This window comes from Sorex fumeus, unplaced genomic scaffold (assembly GCF_029834395.1).
Source record: "Sorex fumeus unplaced genomic scaffold, SorFum_2.1 ptg000063l, whole genome shotgun sequence".
NCBI classification, from domain to species: domain Eukaryota; kingdom Metazoa; phylum Chordata; class Mammalia; order Eulipotyphla; family Soricidae; genus Sorex; species Sorex fumeus.
The window spans coordinates 16,389,024-16,408,497 of NW_026606120.1; the positions used below are offsets into that span (position 1 = coordinate 16,389,024).

At 41.6% G+C, this 19,474-nt stretch overlaps 1 protein-coding gene across 1 annotated transcript in view; it reads left to right on the top strand.

Moving 5' to 3' along the window:
* The window catches only part of LOC130036159 (NUT family member 2F-like), a 64,399-nt gene extending 44,930 nt beyond the window's left edge, over window positions 1-19,469 (top strand). Inside the window, exon 9 of the mRNA XM_056128141.1 lies at window positions 19,431-19,469. Within this exon, the coding sequence (XP_055984116.1) occupies window positions 19,431-19,469 (39 nt within the window). The remainder of the gene's footprint in view (window positions 1-19,430) is intronic.
* The last annotated feature ends 5 nt before the right edge of the window (window positions 19,470-19,474 follow it).

Genomic DNA, 19,474 nt, shown 5'->3' on the forward strand with positions numbered 1-19,474 from the left:
TGCCATTGTTCTTCAGAATAGACTTTTTGCTTTCCACAATATGGGCAGGGATGCTAACTAGTCCCTTCAATATCTTCTTCCTCTCATGTTATACTTGAACAAAGAAGGGGAAAACAGGCCTCACCTTTAACAGCCTGCCTATCTTTTCATCTAAATATTTTCACTTATGTCACAAGTTCATTCTTCTGTGTAACACAGGGACTCGCAATTTGGCCAGTTTCTTCAAAACCTTTAAAATGAGGATTATGTTTCCTGAATTTTTCAGTAACATCCAATACTAAACTAGAATTACTTTCAATGTTTACTTTCTTACCAACATACTCTTAAAGGCAATCCAGAACTATTAATGAAAAAGCCTTAAAACTTTTCCAGTCTCTACCTTACTTGTAATTCCAAAGCTACCTATTCTATTTTTAGGAGTGTCTTATAATGTTATCTGCCTCTCAGTTCAAGAATTATATCTTCTAATAGAGTTTCCATGGCAAAACAACACATGGATCTATGAATTGAACAGAATAAATGAATTTTTTCATGTTTGTGGAGACTGGCAATCCATGATCACGGTGCCAAGGGCTTGCTTTCTACTACAAATATTTCCTTGGCATGCAGACAGATGTCCTTCTCTGTACATGTGGCAGATAGAGCAAGTGAGCTATGGTGTGTCTTACTTTTGTATGGACACCACCTGATCAAAACAGCCCAATTTTCATTAAGTCTTCCCTACAACTATATTCAATAATGTCAATGTTGAGCTTCTACTGTAAACGTTTGGGAGAAATCCCATGCATAAAACATTGTGCTTTGAATCCTGCAGAATTTACAGGGTTGCTCTGACCTTCCCTCCATCCCCTTCATGAATATGAAGATGAAAGAATCACTAGGAAACGTCCCACTGACCTGAAAAAAATGGAGAAACAATTGCTTTCTTTCAATGTTTGTGAGAGTTTTCTAAGTTTCAGTCCTTAATTTACTGTTTATTTTACTTTATTTATGATGATATTTTATATTAACAACATGGGATTGAGGAAATTATTAAAATTTGTAATTAGTACAAATACAAATAAAAATTATGTAAACAACTTCACACCTGAACATGTATCTTTATTTGGCTACCACCAACCTTGTAAGAGGTATGGGCGAGTCACTGGGTACTGAGTTCTCCAATGCTGGTCTGTGTGAGAGGAGAGCACTAGAAAAGCCTTCATCATCATCTCTTCCAAAAGTCTGAAGCTAGTCCCATTCATCCCCACATCTTAGACACATTAGTTTAAAACCCTTCATCATGAAACTCCATCCTCAGCTAATGCCAGAAGCCAGAACATAGTTCAAATCCTTCAGCTTCAACCCTTGTCAGCAGTGTTCCACTCATAGATCTGGAACACCCAACTTGGCATGCAGGTCAAGGAATTATCACTTGTTTCTCACTGTCTGATATCCAGAACCCAAATGTCTCAGAGTCTGATTGCTCTTGAGGCCTAAAATGGTCATGTCTCCTTGCCTGCCGTGACCGACCACTATACGATTATTCTCCCTAAGCTCAGAAATATTCCTGTGGTAAAGTATAGAGGCAATAAACATTCATGAATTTCTTATTAAAGTCTACTTTTTTTTGCTTAAGGGCCACACCAGCAACGCTCAGATTCTATCCTGGCTTTGTGCTCAGGTATCACTTCTGGCAGTGCTCAGAGGACTACATGACTGCTGGGCATCCACCTGCAAGGCAAATGAGCTACCCACTATACTATCTCCCTGGCCCCCATTCTGTCCACTTTTTTAAAAAAGGAAGCAAGAACACACAGTAGCAGTTTTTTCCCCGTCTTTATTACATTGAAGGTAATGAATTATATGCACTTTTTTACTCTTGTGTTTTAATGTAATAACATTTCCTTAAATCACCACATACTAATTCATTTTCTTCACCCTCATTGTTTTTATCAGATTCATTTTACTCTGTTGTGTGCACACACCAGTGTATTCAATTAGTTTACTCACGTAGCATCTAGATCTTACTCTTTAAGAATTTTTATGCTCTAATGGGTTCTCCAGCTTCTGGGACTACAGCTCTTTTCAATTTAGGGGGAAATGTGTATAAGGTGATCCTAGAATACCTTACTGGACCTGATAATAAGGAAGTGTAAAAAAACATGATGGAACAGTGGAGATATTTCAAAGGAGTTTTGACACACTGGCCAAATCTGGGAACAATAACTACTAAACCAAACAGTAAGCAAACGACTTTGAACAACTGGGGGCACAGAAAGAAACTTGTAATTCTATAATGAAATTATACAAACGAATGAAATCTCCATTTGGTCGGATAAAAACAACAACTGTTAGTTTGACATTTTTCTCTTAACATTAACATCTTACATAACTGCATTTATCAAAATTGGCATTAATTTGAGATGACAGTACGGGTAACTTCAGATGCAATTTGTATTCACAAGTTGTCCTTGACCAGATTTGAGATTTCAGATTGCAGTCAATCATATTGTTTAAATCTCTTTCGATCTGTGATAGATGCTTGGTGTACATCTTTGTGATCTCAGTATTTGAAGAGAAACCATGCTGCTGGACCCCGTGTCAGGCTGTTTCATTTGGCTCGCCCCAGAAGGGGGTGGAGTGAGACCCCTCCCTGCCCCAAGGGACCCAATCCCAGCAGCCAAAATCCTTGAAAACTCAACTGCCACCAGGCTCTCAGCCACTCTCCACATGCTCCAATCAAGCCTCACCCACGAGTGAGCCGCCCCCAGAAAACCCAGGTATGCGGGACTCTGTGACTGAGAACTCTGCGTTCAATGGGACCAGGAACAAGGATCCTTCACCCATATCCCCCTGTCTCTGGAAAATCAGCAGTCACACCCATAAGCCACCTCTGGCTGGCACCAGATAATCTCCTCATCAGTCACCACACAGTCACATGTGCTTCTCTCCCAGAAGGGAGCATAACATGACACACACCATAACCATGCCGCCAGACCCATGCCAGGCTATTTCATTCGGAGCACCCCAGAGGGGGGCAAGTGAGACTCCTCCCCACCCCGTCAGCTAAAAACTTCCAGAACTCACACTCTACCATGCTCACTGCCACTTTCCACATGCTCGGGCAGAGCCTCACCCACGAGTGAACCTATTCTTGGACTGTGCGACCACAGATGCATACTTGACACTTCATACCACACAACCTACCCATACTCCAAGAGTACTGCACCACATTTAATGGGGTTCAAAGTAGGCGACAACAAATCTTAGAAGAAAATTTTTTATAATTTATTTATTTATTGAATCGCTGTGGGAAAAGTTACAAAACTTTCAGGTTTAGGCCTCTGTCATGCAGATATCAATCACATTTCCCTTTACCAATACTTATTTTTCACAACAAAGAACCCCAATAAACCCCCACCCCCAACCCCCTAATGCCTGTGGGGCAGGTGAATTCTAGTTAACACTCTGTCTACTTTGACTAGCTTCATTGTTTCGATAAAAGTTGCACCATTATTATTTAGACTTTACCCCTAACCCCCCCCCCCCCAAAAAAAAACAGCCATGCTGAAAAAGCATTGTGGAATGATTTGCTTTCTACAGCTGGGTTCAAGAGTTAAATGATGTTTTGCATTTGTTTTTGTTTTGTTTTGTTTTTGTTTTGGATTTGTTTTGGATTTGATGTTTTGGATTTCTGCTATTTTATTTATTAACCCTGGAAGTATTACTACTGAGAGTCAGATAATTACGAGATGGTTTCCGTGCTTCTGGGGCTGTGGCCATACCGGAGAGCCGCTCGTGGGGGGCAACTGGTGACCTAGGTAGGGCGTGAAGGATGGGCCGGAGCGCCCCCCCCCCCATGAGGTTTCAGTCGCGCCCCCACCCAGACTCATACCTGCTCTCCACCAGGCTCCCGTGCTGCCGCCATCTTTCTTTCCAGAGTGGAGAGGGCAGAAGTGAGCAACACCCTTTCCCCCTCCGGGCAGGCAAGACGGCACGGATTAATGCATAGTCCATTTGCTTTTCTGCTCCAAGCTGCTGGATTTCTGTATTAAGTCAAGAGGAAAATTTTTTACACACACACACACACACACACACACACATACACACACACACACACATATGCACACAAGGCTCAACCTTTATTTTTATTTATTCTATCTATTTATTAATTTTGTTTTTTGGTATCACCCGGTAGTGCACAGAGGTCACACCTGGCTCTGCACTTAAGAATTACCCCTGGTGGGTAATTCAAAAAGATCATACACCATGACCAAGTAGGATTCATCCCAGGGATGCAAGGATGGTTCAACATTCGGAAATCAATCAACATAATCCACCATATCAACAAAAGAAAAGATAAAAAGCATATGATCATATCAATAGATGCAGAGAAAGCATTTGACAAGGTCCAGCACCCCTTTATGATGAAAACCCTAGCCAAAATGGGTATAGAGAGGACTTTCCTCAACATAGTTAAAGCCATCTACCACAAGCCCACAGCAAGCATCATCCTCAATGGGGAAAAACTGAGAGCCTTCCGTCTAAGATCAGGGACGAGACAAGGATGCCCACTCTCTCCACTGCTGTTCAATATAGTACTGGAAGTACTTGCAATAGCGATTAGGCAAGAAAAAGATATTAAGGGCATTCAGGTAGGAAAGGAAGAAATCAAGCTCTCACTATTCGCAGATGATATGCTACTATACTTAGAGAACCCAATAACCTCCACCAAAAAACTCCTAGAAACAATAGACTCGTATAGTAAAGTTGCAGGCTATAAAATCAATACCCAAAAGTCCATGGCTTTCCTATACGCAAACAGTGAGAGAGAAGAAAGCAACATGAAAAAAAATCCCGTTCACAATTGTGCCCCAGAAAATCAAGTACCTAGGAATCAGCTTAACTAAGGAAGTAAAGGACCTGTACAAAGAAAACTACAAAACGCTACTTCAGGAAATAAAAGAGGACATGAGGAAATGTCCTGCTCATGGGTCGGGAGACTTAACATTGTCAAAATGGCAATACTACCGAAAGCATTGTATAAATTCAATGCAATCCGTATAAGGATACCCATGTCATTCTTCAAAGAAATGGAGCAAACACTCCTGAAATTTATATGGAACAATTAGCCCCCACGAATAGCTAAAGCAATTCTTGGGAAAAAGAAAATGGGAGGAATCAACCTCCCTAACTTCAAACTCTACTACAAAGCAGTAATAATTAAAACAGCGTGGTACTGGAACAAAAGCAGAACTGCAGACCAATGGAACAGGGTTGAATACACTGACATCTCCCCTCAATCATATGATCATCTAATCTTTGATAAAGGTGCAAGTAATGTGAAGTGGAGTAAGGAACGCCTCTTTAACAAATTGTGCTGGCATCACTGGACAGCTACATGCGAAAAAATGGGCTCAGAACTCTGCCTAACACCATGTACAAAAATAAGATAAAAATGGATTAAAGACCTCAACATCAGACCAGACACCATAAGGTACATTGAAGACAAAGTTGGCAAAACCCTCCATGACATTGAGGCTAATGGTACTTTCAAAGATGCCACGCCACTGGCTGAGCAAGTAAAAACAGAGATAGATAAATGGGACTATCTTAAACTAAGAAGCTTCTGCACCTCCAAAGAAACAGTGACCAAAATACAAAGACAGTCTACAGAATGGGAAAGGATATTCACCGAATACACATCTGACAAGGCGTTGATAACAAGGATATAAAAAATACTGGTTAAACTCCACAAGAAGAAAACATCCAACCCCATCAAAAAATGGGGCAATGAAATTAACAGAAACTTTCTCAAAGAAGAAATCCGAATGGCAAAAAAGCACATGAGAAAATGCTCTACATCATTAATCATCAGGGGGATGCAGATCAAAACCACAATGAGATACCATCTCACACCTCAGAGACTGGCCCACATTCAAAAGAACAAAAGCAACCGATGCTGGTGTGGATGTGGCGAGAAAGGGACACTCCTTCACTGTTGGTGGGAATGTCGACTAGTTCAGCCCTTTTGGAAAACAGTATGGACATTTCTCAAAAAATTAGAAATTGAGCTCCCATTTGACCCAGCGATACCACTCCTGGGAATATACCCCAGAGAGGCAAAAATGTGTAGTCGAAGTGACATCTGCACTTGTTTGTTCATTGCAGCACTCTTTACAATAGCCAGAAACTGGAAGAAACCTGAGTGCCCAAGAACAGATGACTGGTTAAAGAAACTCTGGTACATCTACACAATGGAGTACTACGTAGCTCTTAGAAAAGATGAAGTCATGAAATTTACATACAAGTGGTACAATATGGAAAGTATCATGCTAAGCGAAATGAGTCAGAAAGAGAGGGATAGACATAGAAAAATTGCATTCATCTGGGGGATATAAAGCAACAAAATATGAGATCAATACCTAAGAATAGCTGAGATCAACACCAGGAGGATTACTCCATAACTTAGAGGCCAGCCGGATATTCTAGGGGAAAGGGCAGTTCAGATAGAGAAGGGAACACCAAATGAAAGGTGTTTGGAGGATCCTCCCAGGAGGGGAAATGCATGTTGAAAGTAGACTATGGACTGAACATGATTGCCACTCAATGCCTCTTTTGCAGACCACAACACCCAAAAGGAGAGAGAGAACAAAGGGGAATGCCCTGCCACAGAGGCAAGGTGGGAGGGGGGGGTGGGGGGAAATGGGCACTGGTGGAGGGATGGGTATTTGATCATTGTATGACCGAAACTCAGGCACAAAGATTTGTAAATCTACAACTGTACCTCATGGTGCTTCACTAATAAAAAAAAATAAATTAAAAAAAAAAGAGTTTGAGGCACAAAAAAACTGGCAAAAATGACTTGGATACTATAAATTGAGTGGAAATTTTGTGTACAGATATATCAAATATTATAGTCATTTAAATTGCTGCATGACCACCTTGGAAATGAGGGAAGAGCCTAAATAAATTTATCTACATTAAAAAATAATAAAATTCAATTAAAAGGTTGGGGATGAACTGTCAGCTGAAGAAAAATGAATCATCTCCTTTTCCATAAACATGTACAAACTTTCAACACAAGTAAAAAAGCATCATCCATTTTAGGTCAATAATCTCTAAACTATAATTCCCTTTTTCACAACCATACTATTTAAAAGGTGTGCACATCTAAAAATGTACTTTTAATTTATGAGAATGTTTAGTTCCATATAATTGTTCCACATGTGATGTACTCTGTCAGTGATCAGGTAAAGAGAAATTTAGTGAGTTGTAAACATGAAGTAAATATGGCATTGGGGGTCTGTGGAAGATCTGTATGGTAGAAACCAGAATATCACAGCCTTGCAAAAGGGCCTCTACCTTTTAATCTTATTTCAGCTCAGGGGTTTTAAAAAAGATCTTCTTAAAACTTTAAAATACATATGATTTTCCATAGATAGCTATCACTAGAATCTGACTTCCAATGAGCATTTGACAATGTGATAAGAGAGTTGTGAAATTAAAGTTGTGCTATCAAGTTAACAGAACCTCAGAATTAATACACTGTGAGATGACAGAACCATTGGGAGATGTGATCATTTAGGTCTTTCTGTGAGAACTGGCACAGGAGACATCACGGGTGTGGAACCCCAGACCTAAGTCTAATCTTGGCTTGACAATATCCTAGAGGTCACAACGTCAAGATATTTAGTGTTTGAAGTTCATGGCTAAACTGTGTCTGTGAATACTTATTGTGAAATCAGCATTCATTTCTGACATTTCTGGATTCCAATCATATGCTGTGATCAATAAACCAACATTTTTGCCTTGAAAAAAAAAAAAGAATTACCCCTGGCGGTGCTCAGGGGACCATATGGGATGCTTGGAATTGAACCCGGGTCAGCCTCTTGCAAGGCAAACGCCCTATCCGTTGTGCTATCGCTCCAACCCTAAGGCTCAACCTTTAACAACATGTTAGTGATCTCTTTTAGAAGGACTTAATGGCTCCTCAGTGAAGAACAACAATCTTCACAGTCTTTCCTCTAAGGAAACTTTTTTTGTGCATTATCAGCGGTTTTTCATAACAAACAATACAAAACATATTATTTCAGTTCTGCTTTGGGGCAGGGGTTGGGGTTCGGGATGGAAACCTCCAAAACATGGTGGTGGAAAGTTGTAATGGTGGTGGGATTGGTTTGAATATTAAATGTAATCAAATATTGTGAACTACTTTATAAAATAAAAAAATATTTAGAGAGAATATGTCGGGTATTTGATAGAGGGCACCAGATTTGAGATTATGTGATGTCTTTTCATTACTAGATTTTCATTATTGAGTTTGGGAGAAATATCACAGAAGTGACTTTCTAAGACCAAGAGATACAAGACACGAGCATATAATAGGCTTAGCTCCATAACTAATCTCAAAGAGGCACCAAACTGTTGAATAATCCTAGTTCTACAGTTCCTGGAGCACATATGCAAATGTGACACCTCCAAATCTCACAGTGCTAACAGCCCAGTAGGAGCACAGCAAAAATGGGAAGGTTGCTGAGAAGCCCACAAAGGTCAATGAGCAAAGACAATAAAACAGAAGACTCAACTGACATATCCCTGCTTAGTAAATCCTCAGAGTATGACTTAGCAATACCATTGTGGGATATAACAATTTTCACAAAATTTCTGTTATTGGGATATTTTTTGATACTTTGCCATTTTGTTCTAACAAGCAATATAAAGTCAATTATTTTGTGCCTTCTAAGGGGGCAGCCTTGGGATGAGTGGGAAACTGAGAACATAGGTTGTGGGAAGGTCATACTTGTGGTGGGATTGGGGTTGGACCATTAAATTCCTGAAACAACTGTATTATGAAAAACTTTATGAATTGCAGTGTTTAAATAAAGCTTAAGATGCTAAAAATACTTCAAATAAATGAGATACCTGAGAGAATTCCAGTTCCAATTCAACCTGAAGCCAACTGTTCATAGAGAGCTTCACAGATTTCACATACTTGCTTCACAGACACTTCTTAGGACACTGTTAACCATGAATCTATGAAGAATAGATCAAGCATCTTATAGAATCAAAAAGATATGAGAAAAAACAAGAAATAAAGTAGGGATTAAAGTACACTAAGTGGGGACTGGAGCAATAGCACAGCGGGTAGGGCATTTGCCTTGCACTCGGCCAACCTGGGTTCGATTCCCAGCTTCCCATATGGTCCCCTCTGCACCTCCAGGGGTAATTCCTGAGAGCAGAGCCAGGAGCAGCCCCTGTGCATTCCTAGGTGTGACCTAAAAAGCAAAAAAAAAAAAAAAAGTACACTAAGCCACTACATCTACTTTACTAACTGTAATATAAGTTTAGTCTGATAAATAGAAACAAATAGTTTTAAGCAAAATGAGGAGATATATATATCCCAAAAGAAAGATTGAGATAAAACATCAAAAAGTGAACAGAAATGATCAATATTCATAAAATTTATTCATAAAATATCAATAAAAATTTCAAATGCCCAGATAGTATCTGTCAAAAAAGGACAAAAATGAATATAGGAAGAACATCAATGCAGATACAAAAATAATAAAGTGTCAATCATAGATCAATGCTGATGAAGAATAACTAAACAACAGAGGGTTTAACAGCAGACAAAAAGAATGGATAGGTAAAAGGAATGAATAGGTGATTTCTAAAGAAAGTGTCAAAGGAAACCACCAAAATAAGGCACCAAAGGTAGTTAAAAATATATTGGGTGGTGACATGTGGTAACTTAACACTATTGTAAACATATGACTTTAACTGCTCTAATTTAAATTTATGTTTCCACATATATATGCATCAATATAAATATATGTAGTTTGTATGATATTTGGGAACACATAAGGGCCCCACATTTACACAGTAGGGACCTCCGGGGCAAAGAAAAATAACTATGAAAGTACTTGGTGGAAAAAAGGATGGAAAGGTTTCCCTGAACAGGAGAAGGAAACAGACACTTTACCCTTAAGACACACACACACAAAATGAGGGTAAATGAGGGAAAAGATGTTTTATTCAAACAAGCAAATCCCACAAATAGCTAACATTAAATTATATGAAACAATTTTAAAACGCTAAAATTAGAACAAGGAAATCATTATACATAAAGGGGATAGTAATTACATAAATAGAAATATTTGGAATTTTTGTCTTTTTGGGTCACACCCTGCTATGCTCAGGGGTTATTCCTGGCTCTGCACTCAGGAATTACTCCTGGTGGTGCTCAGGGGACCATATGGGATGCTGGGAATCGAACATGGATCAGCCATATGCAAGGCCAACGCCCGACCCGCTGTGCTATTGCTACAGCCCCTATTTGGAAATTTTTATTTTTGCAATTGTATATTTTTATATGTTAATCATCAAAGCACTTATAGAGGAAAACTAAACATATTAATAGTTAAGAGCTTCAACAATGATCAGAGAATCATAAAATAGATTTAAAACATTGTAGCACTGTGCTCCCGTTGTTCTTTGGTTTGATCGTGCAGGCCCAGTAACGTCTCCATCGTGAGACTTGTTACTCTGTTTGGCACATTGAATACATCACAGGTAGCTTTCCAGGCTTTGCCGTGAGGGCGAGATACTCTCAGTAGCTTCCAGGCTCTCTGAGAGGGGTAGAGGAATCGAAACTGGCTCGGCTGGGCCAGCTGCACGCAGGCAAATACCCTACCGCTGTGCTATTGCTCCAGCCCGATTTAAAACACTAAAGGACAAAAATACACGTGTAAACTGATATAGTACACATACATGCACACACATATATAATGATATATATATATATATGGCATTCTATGCATCACAATCTTCTCAAGTGCATTTGAAATACTTCCCAAGACTGACCACATATCAGACCACAAAGGATTCTTAGAAATTTCAAGAAGATCAAAATTACGTCAAGTATCTCATCTTAACACAGTGGCAAAAAGTATACATAAGCAAGAAAATAAAAATTGGAAGTTCACATACACATGTAAATGAAACCACTCTTCAGAACAGATAATGGAACAAAAAGGTGAAGTAGAAGTTAGGAAAATATATAGAGACAAATGAAAATGGAAACAGAACACTGAGATGCTGTACAGTGAGAAAGTTTATATGGGGCAGGAAAGATAGTACAGTGGGTAAGGTGCTTGTTTGTTTTACTTGCAAAAACCTGGATTTGAATTCCTGGCACCACATATAGTCCTCCGATCTTTCAAGAGAAATCCCTGCGCACAGAGCTAGTAGTTAGTCCTCAGTACTGCTGGACTAACTAATGTATGAAGTCTCCATCATATATATGTTCATTGTATGATGATGAACTGTCACTGTCACTGTCCTCCCGTAGTTCGATTTGCTCAAGCAGGCCCAGTAACGTCTCCATTTTGAGACTTGTTGCTACAAATATTTACAATTACAAACATTTTTGCCCCCCCCCCGCCAAAAAAAGTGTGTAAACTCAAAAAAGGGGCACAGCACAGCGGCGGTGGCTCTATATCTCCCCGCCACCCACGTTCGGTAGTCTCACACAGCTTCCCCCACCCTGGGGAGGTCGATGCCGATGGGCAGGCAAGGGAAGGAAACGAGGGCCAGGCTGGTTGGTCTTAGTCACAGTTTATTCCAATCCTCTCTCCATGCACACCAGTCTCTCTCCTCCGCCTCTGCCCCCAGTCTCTCTTCTCCGCCTCTGCCTCTGCTTCTTCCTTCCCCATGCCACTTCATTCTCCTTCTCCGTCCCCCTTCATCCTCCTTTTCTGGAGTCTGGATTCTGATGCTGATCTCCTTTCTGCTCCTTCTGATCCCCCAGCCCACTCTTACAGTCTAGTTAAATCCCAAAGCATGAGGGGTTGGGGTAACAATTACACATAGGTGCGGTCACAATCAATAGGGGTAGAATTCTTTCCCTCAGGGAAAGCTGCTCCTAGGACAGATCCTCTCTCAGCAGGACGACCCACCCTAGAGTGTATGGATACAGTAAGAAATATCTTAAACTTACAGAATTGCTCCCTTAGGGCCATCTCAATCTCAGACTACAATGCTCAGGCCCATTAGTCTTTCCCATCCCTAGCAGGTTCCTAGGCTCGTCATTACTTTTGGATCATGACAGCATTTGTCTATGATCAAACTCTTAACTTATAGTTAAGAATCGTGGCACTTTGGCCTGGCCCATTTCGATGCCAGGGTAGCTTACCTCTTGCCCTGGGGTCATTGAGTTCCTCGTCGGGACCCTGCTTTTGGGGTGTGAGGAACTAAGGGCAACTGAGGCTTAAGTCGAGAAAGCAGATGCCCGGGAGTGAATAATATTCAAAGCCAACTAAATCCTAAGTTACAAAGCATAATGTTTACAGTCTTCCTGTATCCATACAAAAAGGGCAATATTTCACGCATACATATAAAATCATAGATTGCTGAGGAATCTAACCTTACAAGTTAACAGAGTCTGATTAGGGGGAAAACTGATTAACTGGTTGGGGAGGAGAGCATAGGGAAAAATTTACAGATAAACACAATGGAATGGAAATGCCTCAGGAGCACTGGGATGGGAGCACTGTGATGGGTGTAACCAGATAAACCTAAGCTCCTTGTGGAGAAAGGGAGAAAGGACAAGGCAATGTCATCCTACAAAAAGAAGTTCATATTGGAGTATGTCATACTGAGTGAAGTCAGACAGAAGGAAGGGACAGATACAGAGTGATCTCTCTCATATGTAGGCCTGAAAGATACACAGCAAGGTAGCAACAAAAGGCCAAAGGCAACACAATGGGAGAACTGATCCAGACATTGAGTTGGTGGGATGGAGGGGGAGGGAGGTGATGATGTTAAAATGTTAAAGGTGGTGTTAAAATTATGCGCATCCAAAAACTCGTTAACACTATTGTAAAGAACTTTAATAAATTAAAATCACTTGATCACTTGACAGCCTGTTACTCATCGATTTGCTCAAGCAGGCGCTAATAATGTCTCCATTTGTCCCTGTCATGTATAGGCCAATGGCGTCTGCTTGCTCCAGGAAAATGAAGAGCCTCCAACTGATCATTTAGGGTCTTGATGAAGAAGTCTGACTATCTCATAGGTGGCAGCCATGCGATCATTTGACATTCCATGGAATCCAATTGGTAATGGCTCTAGTCCAGCGGTCATCTCCAAATCACATTATGTGTCCAGCCCATCTGATTTTCGATGCTTTGTCAAACGAGACAGCGTCCCTGAATCTTGATCGTCGATGGAGGCTGGAACTCTGGATTCTTTCTCTCATTTGAGTGAAGCGTGATACTCCAAGCATAGCTCTTTTGATTCCTCTTTGGGAGACCTGAATAATGTTCTCATCCTGTTTTTGTAGGGACCCAGTCTCTGAGGCATATGTTAATGCAGGAAGAATGGTGGAATCGAAGAGATGTGCCAGAGCTGGAGGTTCTTCATTCTCTTAGCTATTTCTTCAACGCTCTTGAAGGTGTTCCTAGCCACTCTCTTCCTCCTGCGCAACTCAGATGCCTGGTCATTCGTCATGTTGACTTCTTGACCTAGGTACACATAACTGCTGTATTCGGAGATGTGAGTTCCCTTGAGAGTGAATGGAATGTCAGGAACGAGTCCATTTCTCATAAACATTGTCTTTGTGAGATTCAGCTGCTGTCCAAACTTTCCACACTCATGGTCAAAGTCAGCCAGCATTTGTGCCGCTTAGCTAATGCTTGGTGTTATTAGAACAATGTCATCAGCGAAGCAGAGGTGGTGTAGTTGCCGAATGTCTATCCTTACTCCCATTCCTTCCCATTTCAGTTCCTCGCATGAAGTTCTCAAGGGTGGCACTGAAGAGTTTCGAAGAAATGGTATCACCCTGCAGAACCCCTCTCTTGATATCGATGATCACTTCCTTGTAGAATGGTGAGATACTGGTAGTAAATCCATAATACAGCTCATGGAGGATCGAACGCCCTGTTTGGCTAGGGATTCGATGATCGTTTCAGTCTCAACCCCCACTACCTCCACTACCCAGCTACCGTCATGCTCCAGGCCACTTTCTGGACCTCACATCATAAGACACTTAATACCCATCTTCCAAGATTACTGCACCATATTTGATGGGGTTCAAACATGGTTTGAACAATGGGAACACCTGCAAGTGTGATTAGAGGCCGCCCTAAAAGCCTCTATCCCTCTCACAGACCCCGGCAAGCTACCCAGAGTATCCTGCCCACATGGCAGAGCCTGGCAAGCTATCCATGGCATATTTGATATGCCAAAAACATAAATACAATGGTTCTCATTCCCCTGACCCTGAAAGAGCCCCCAATACGGCAGAGTTAAATCAATTAAAATAACATTTTAAAAAAAGAAAATACAAAAATAAAGGTCCACATTAGCAAGCAACAAAATTTTCAAATAAAAGGGAAAAGACTGACCAACCCAAACATTGGTTCTGGAAAGATAAACAAAATTAACTAGGGGTAAAAGAGACACTGTCTTTCCACTGCCCTCCCGTTGTTTGTCGATTTGCTTGAGCGGGCCCAGTAACATCTCCATTTTGAGACTTGTTCGTACTGTGTTTGGCATATTGAATACATCACAGGGAGCTTGCCAGGCTTTGCTGTGCAGGCAAGATACTCTCAGGAGGTTGCTGGGCTCTCTGAGAGGGGTGGAGGAATCAAACCCAAATCAGCCGGGCTGGCTGCACGCAAGCCAAACACCCTACCACTGTGCTATCGTTCCATGGGGAAAAGAGAAATGACCTTAAATGACAAACTTTTTTTCCCCTTCTTTTTCATGTAGGAGTACTACTATTTACCCAGCCACTGATCAGCTGACTGAATTGGGCATGAACTCCACCTTACTTTTTCTTTTTTTTATTATTTACATTGTTATCCATTGAATCACTGTGAGAGCAGTCACAAAGCTTTTGGGTTTAAGACTCGGTCACAAAATGAAACACCCATACCCTCACCAGTGCCCATTCTCCACCACCAAATACCCCAGTATACCCCCATACCACACCCTCCCCTTACCTGTGGGGCAGATGATTTCCACATTAACTCTCTCTCTACTTTGGTCACATTCAACATTTTGACACCAGACCCACCATTATTATTTGGGATTTTACCCCAACACTCAGATCTGCTGAAATGACAAACTTTACGTGAAAACAGGAGACATTTAAATCAGTAACGGAAATGCAAAGGAAAATCAGGCTACTGAGAACAACTCTACACCAACAGATATTGAAAAATAGATTATGGGTGAAAAAAGGTTTTTAAAAGATCCATTACTTCTAAGTTTTATCAGTCAGTCATGAAAAATCTCCCAGCAAAGTGAAGCCCAATAAAAGGTAGCTTCGATGATGAATTTTACCAAATATTTGGTGAGACCTGAAGCTTTACTCCTGTTGCTCAAATGCCCAGCTCTCAGTTCCACCAGCTTCCACCAAAAAAAATCATCTTGGAGTGAAGATCTCAAGATTAGACCAGCATCTACAAAACACACTGAAGAAAACATATAAAACTATTTTGGATAGGGACTTCAGAAGTGTTATTAGTGATTCCACTGGACAAAGAAATCAAGAGCAGAAATAAACAAATGGGACCACACCAAACTAAAAAGCTTTTGTATGGCAAAAAAAAGAGAAAAAGGCTAAAATTAAAAGATATCTTATTGAGAGGGAAAAAAACATTTGTAACCTATGCTTTTGATGAAGAAATTGATATCCAAAATATATAAGACTAAAAAACCAATAACTCCATAAAAATAAAGATTGGTCTATAGTTACTGATGGCAACATGTATGTCCTTAGGGGTGATGCTACATGGAACACAGGATGAAAACCATATCGCATGAATACTGTATTTACATGGAAACTACATGGAACTACATGGAACTACATGGAACACAGGATGAAAACCATATCGCATGAATACTACGCCTGTACGTCATTTGCAAACACACCCACACTGAACTTTACTTCCCCCAGTACACAGGCACCGTAAACTCCTAAAGAGGCTCAGAAGGAAAATGACGGATGCTGACGCTTCACCCTCACCCTTTTCTGTGTCCTGAAGGGGAAGCAGTAAAAGCTTCCGTGACTGGCTACTCCCAGGAGAGGATCAAACTGCAGTCTTCTCTGTGCCCATACAGCATCTTCCTCCTCGCTGAGGTTTCTCAAGACTCTTTCCAATTGCTCTTTGCTCGCCCTTTTGATAGCAGACATATCCTCCTCTGACAAAGTCCTGGTGGGGTAAAGGAACCAGAAGTAGCATTGTCCCGGTACCAGAACTGCCCAACACTATGGGTTCTTCTTGTTTGATGGGTTCGATGTGCTCACCTCTAATCCAGCAGATTGCTTCCCCAAATAAACAACACAAAATCCTTGTCTCTACCCACTAGCCTTTCTAGTGCTCTCTTTGAAACTAAGGTGCTTGAACTGTCAGAGGTCTGGGATTGCAGCATCTCACTCATGTGCTTGTGTGAAGCAAGGACTGAAGCACCATTGGTCTCTGAAAAACAAGTATCTGTGTCAAACAGTATCCTGGAAAAAGAGCAAACACTTTACAAACTAAAAAAATACACCAAAAGTGTAGTTCCATTGTCAATTTAATTTGCTCAACTAAATCTGACCTTTTTGGATCACACCCAGTGATGCTCAGGGGATACTCCTGGCTCTGCATTCAGGAATCACTCCTGGCAGTGCTTGAGGGACTGTGTGGGATGCCAGGGATTGAACCTGAGACAGAAGCACTCGAGGCAACACCCTACCTGCTGTCCAATCACTCCGGTCCCCAGATTTAATATTTTTATGTTTGCTTAACTCTTACATCTCCTGCCAACTTAGGTACCAACTGCACCATAATTGGGCATTCAGGTAATGATGATTTCATTACTCTTCGTCAACAAAACTGTTTCATTTACTGAAAAGTGCTGAAACACAGATCTTGGTTTCTAATTCTTTTAGGAAAAGAAAAGTGAAGCTCTGAGGAGATGTGTTAGCACTAGTACATTTTCCCCATGTACTGCTGTGACCTGAGACACTTCTTGCTCTAGGAATAAGGATTTCAAATTAGGAACAACTTTTGGCTGGCTTTTGCATCACTCCAAACTGGCTCACAAGGCAGCAGAGGTTTGTTTTGGTTTGGTTTTCAGCCACACTGGCTATGCTCAGTAATTCCTTCGCACTCAGGAATTACTCTGGCGGTACTCAGGGTACCATCAGGAATGACTGTGATGGAACCCAGGTTGGCCACGTGCAAGGCAATCACCCTACCCCGCTGCACTATTGCTCTGGCCCCAAGCAGCAGTTAGATTCGTCCCAGGAGTCCTTTACCTCCCTGGCGCTCAGCATCCAGATCCGGAAACGACCTGGCGTAGGTGTGCGGCAGTGCCCACAGCCTGGGGGAGACGCGCCCCTGCAGAGAGCTGGAAAGGGCCACGCACCACTCTGTTGATCCCGACACAGGCATGGGTGCGAATATCCCAAAGGTGTAATGATTCCCTTTTGGGGCATCATTACAAAAGGTGTAATGATTCCCTTTTGGGGAATCATTACACCCATAGCCTGTAGGACGTTGGCGGCTGCAGACCCCGCGAGAGATGCAGGTGCGCGTGCGTGTCCGTTACCTCTAACTGCTTAGAACTGACCCAGGACAGCCCCGACGCGCGCGCACCTACTGGCCACGGTGGGTGGTAACGTCCGCCAGTCACGCGCAAGCGTCTCCATAATTATTGGTGGCTTTTCAGGACACAGCAAGGAAGCAAACATAAAGCCTTGATTGATGCCCGAGGACAAAGTTCAATCTCAAAATCCATCTCATGAGGAATCCTTGGCTGAAAATCAAGTCTAGGTTCTTCGTGACCGAAGTGGAAGTCCCAAGAAATGTCTGGACTTTCCTGTGTTTCCTGTGTCCAACATCGTTTGGGGAAGGATGTTCCTGATGTTGATAGAATTCTTATGACTTGGATATCCCTACTGAACCAATGTAGAGTGCACAGAGCAGCTGCTGGGAACCGTCCAGAGATCGGTGTCTGCAAAGGCAGCCTCGGTGCTGCAGAGAATGGAATGATCTGACGGCTATGGACGTAGCAGGACATTCCCTCCATAGCGACCAAACAGTGCAATGAATGTTGGATTTAAATGCATAATCCCAAAACCTTTCAGACTGAGAGTTTGGGAAGATCTTATAAATTGTTCCAAAATTAGACTGAAAACTCTCTTTCTTATAAACACTGGAGAAAAGAGTGTAGAGGAAATCTGAACTCAGGGTTTCCCAACCATGGAAAAAATTATGTAGAAGGTAACTTTGTTGAGGATCTGAATATTGAAGTCAGTTGCACATCCATTCTTCTCCACTTCCTAATTCAGACCTCCCTATTCCATCGGCCACTGAATTGCCAGGCAGTGTAAGGATTCAGTTAGGAATGGCAGAAGTTTGTGCTGTGGGGATGGAGTCTCCTAAAGGAGAGAGAAGCCGTTTAAACAATATAAAGAAATCACTGCACATGCCAGCGGGTAGAACATACATGTACTTTTAACCAGAGAGGAAAACAATTATGAGTTCATAAAAATGGGATCCTTTTTGGGTTTCAGCAAATAGTGCATGTCTAGAAATATGTTAACAACAGAATACCAGTTCTGTGTGGGAGAGAGCATTGTACTAATCAGAGAAAGTTGAAGGGAACACCCAGCACTGCATTAAACACACATCATTGAGCCTTTGGCAAAACTTAGCTTTGAACAATGAAAGATATTCCTCAATTCAACATTATATTTAGGAGGCAGATCATCCATAAAATGAATAGCAAATGCAAAGAAGTAAGTTTGAGTCTGGTCATTGTCTCAACTTGAGGCTTCATGGCTATTCCAGGAAGGATAAGAGCTTCCAATAGAAAGAAACTTTGAAAATGTTGTCAAACCTGCTAGACAAATCTACATTACTTTCAGTCCTAGGGACTGGACCCTAATGAATGATCAGGAAACAAACGAACAATAAAGCAAAACCCACTGCATTTGCTGGGGGAAACTCCTCTCAAATTGTGACCTCCATGGTTCACAAATCACTAATGACTGAATTTTTCAAAGAAAGAGTAGCCTCTGTTGAAGTAGGTCAACAGGGAGAGAGGAAGGAGAGAGATTTGAGGGGCACACAACTAGACTGGTGGATAAAGTATTGAGATCCAGCAAAGACCAAGCCAACCTGTGTGCTGAGAATGGGGAAACTTTGTCTAAGTTGCTAGAAGAGGCCATGTGAGCAGCGCTGCCGCTGACCAGTTTGAAGGAAAGATCTGGTTCTGGCCCTCCAGTCAGAGCCCTTCATGGAATGTTTCCCCTGCCAGGCCCTCCTGGCCCTCCCCTCCCCCACTGCAGAATGTCTTGGCCCAACATTCTGAGGTTTGAATCCAAACCTCTCCCTCACCCACTCGGATCCTGAGCATCTGCGTGAGCAGTTCACTGTCTGATACAGGTCCTGCCTTTTGCCATTGTGAAGGCTGATAAGCTGTAGTGGCC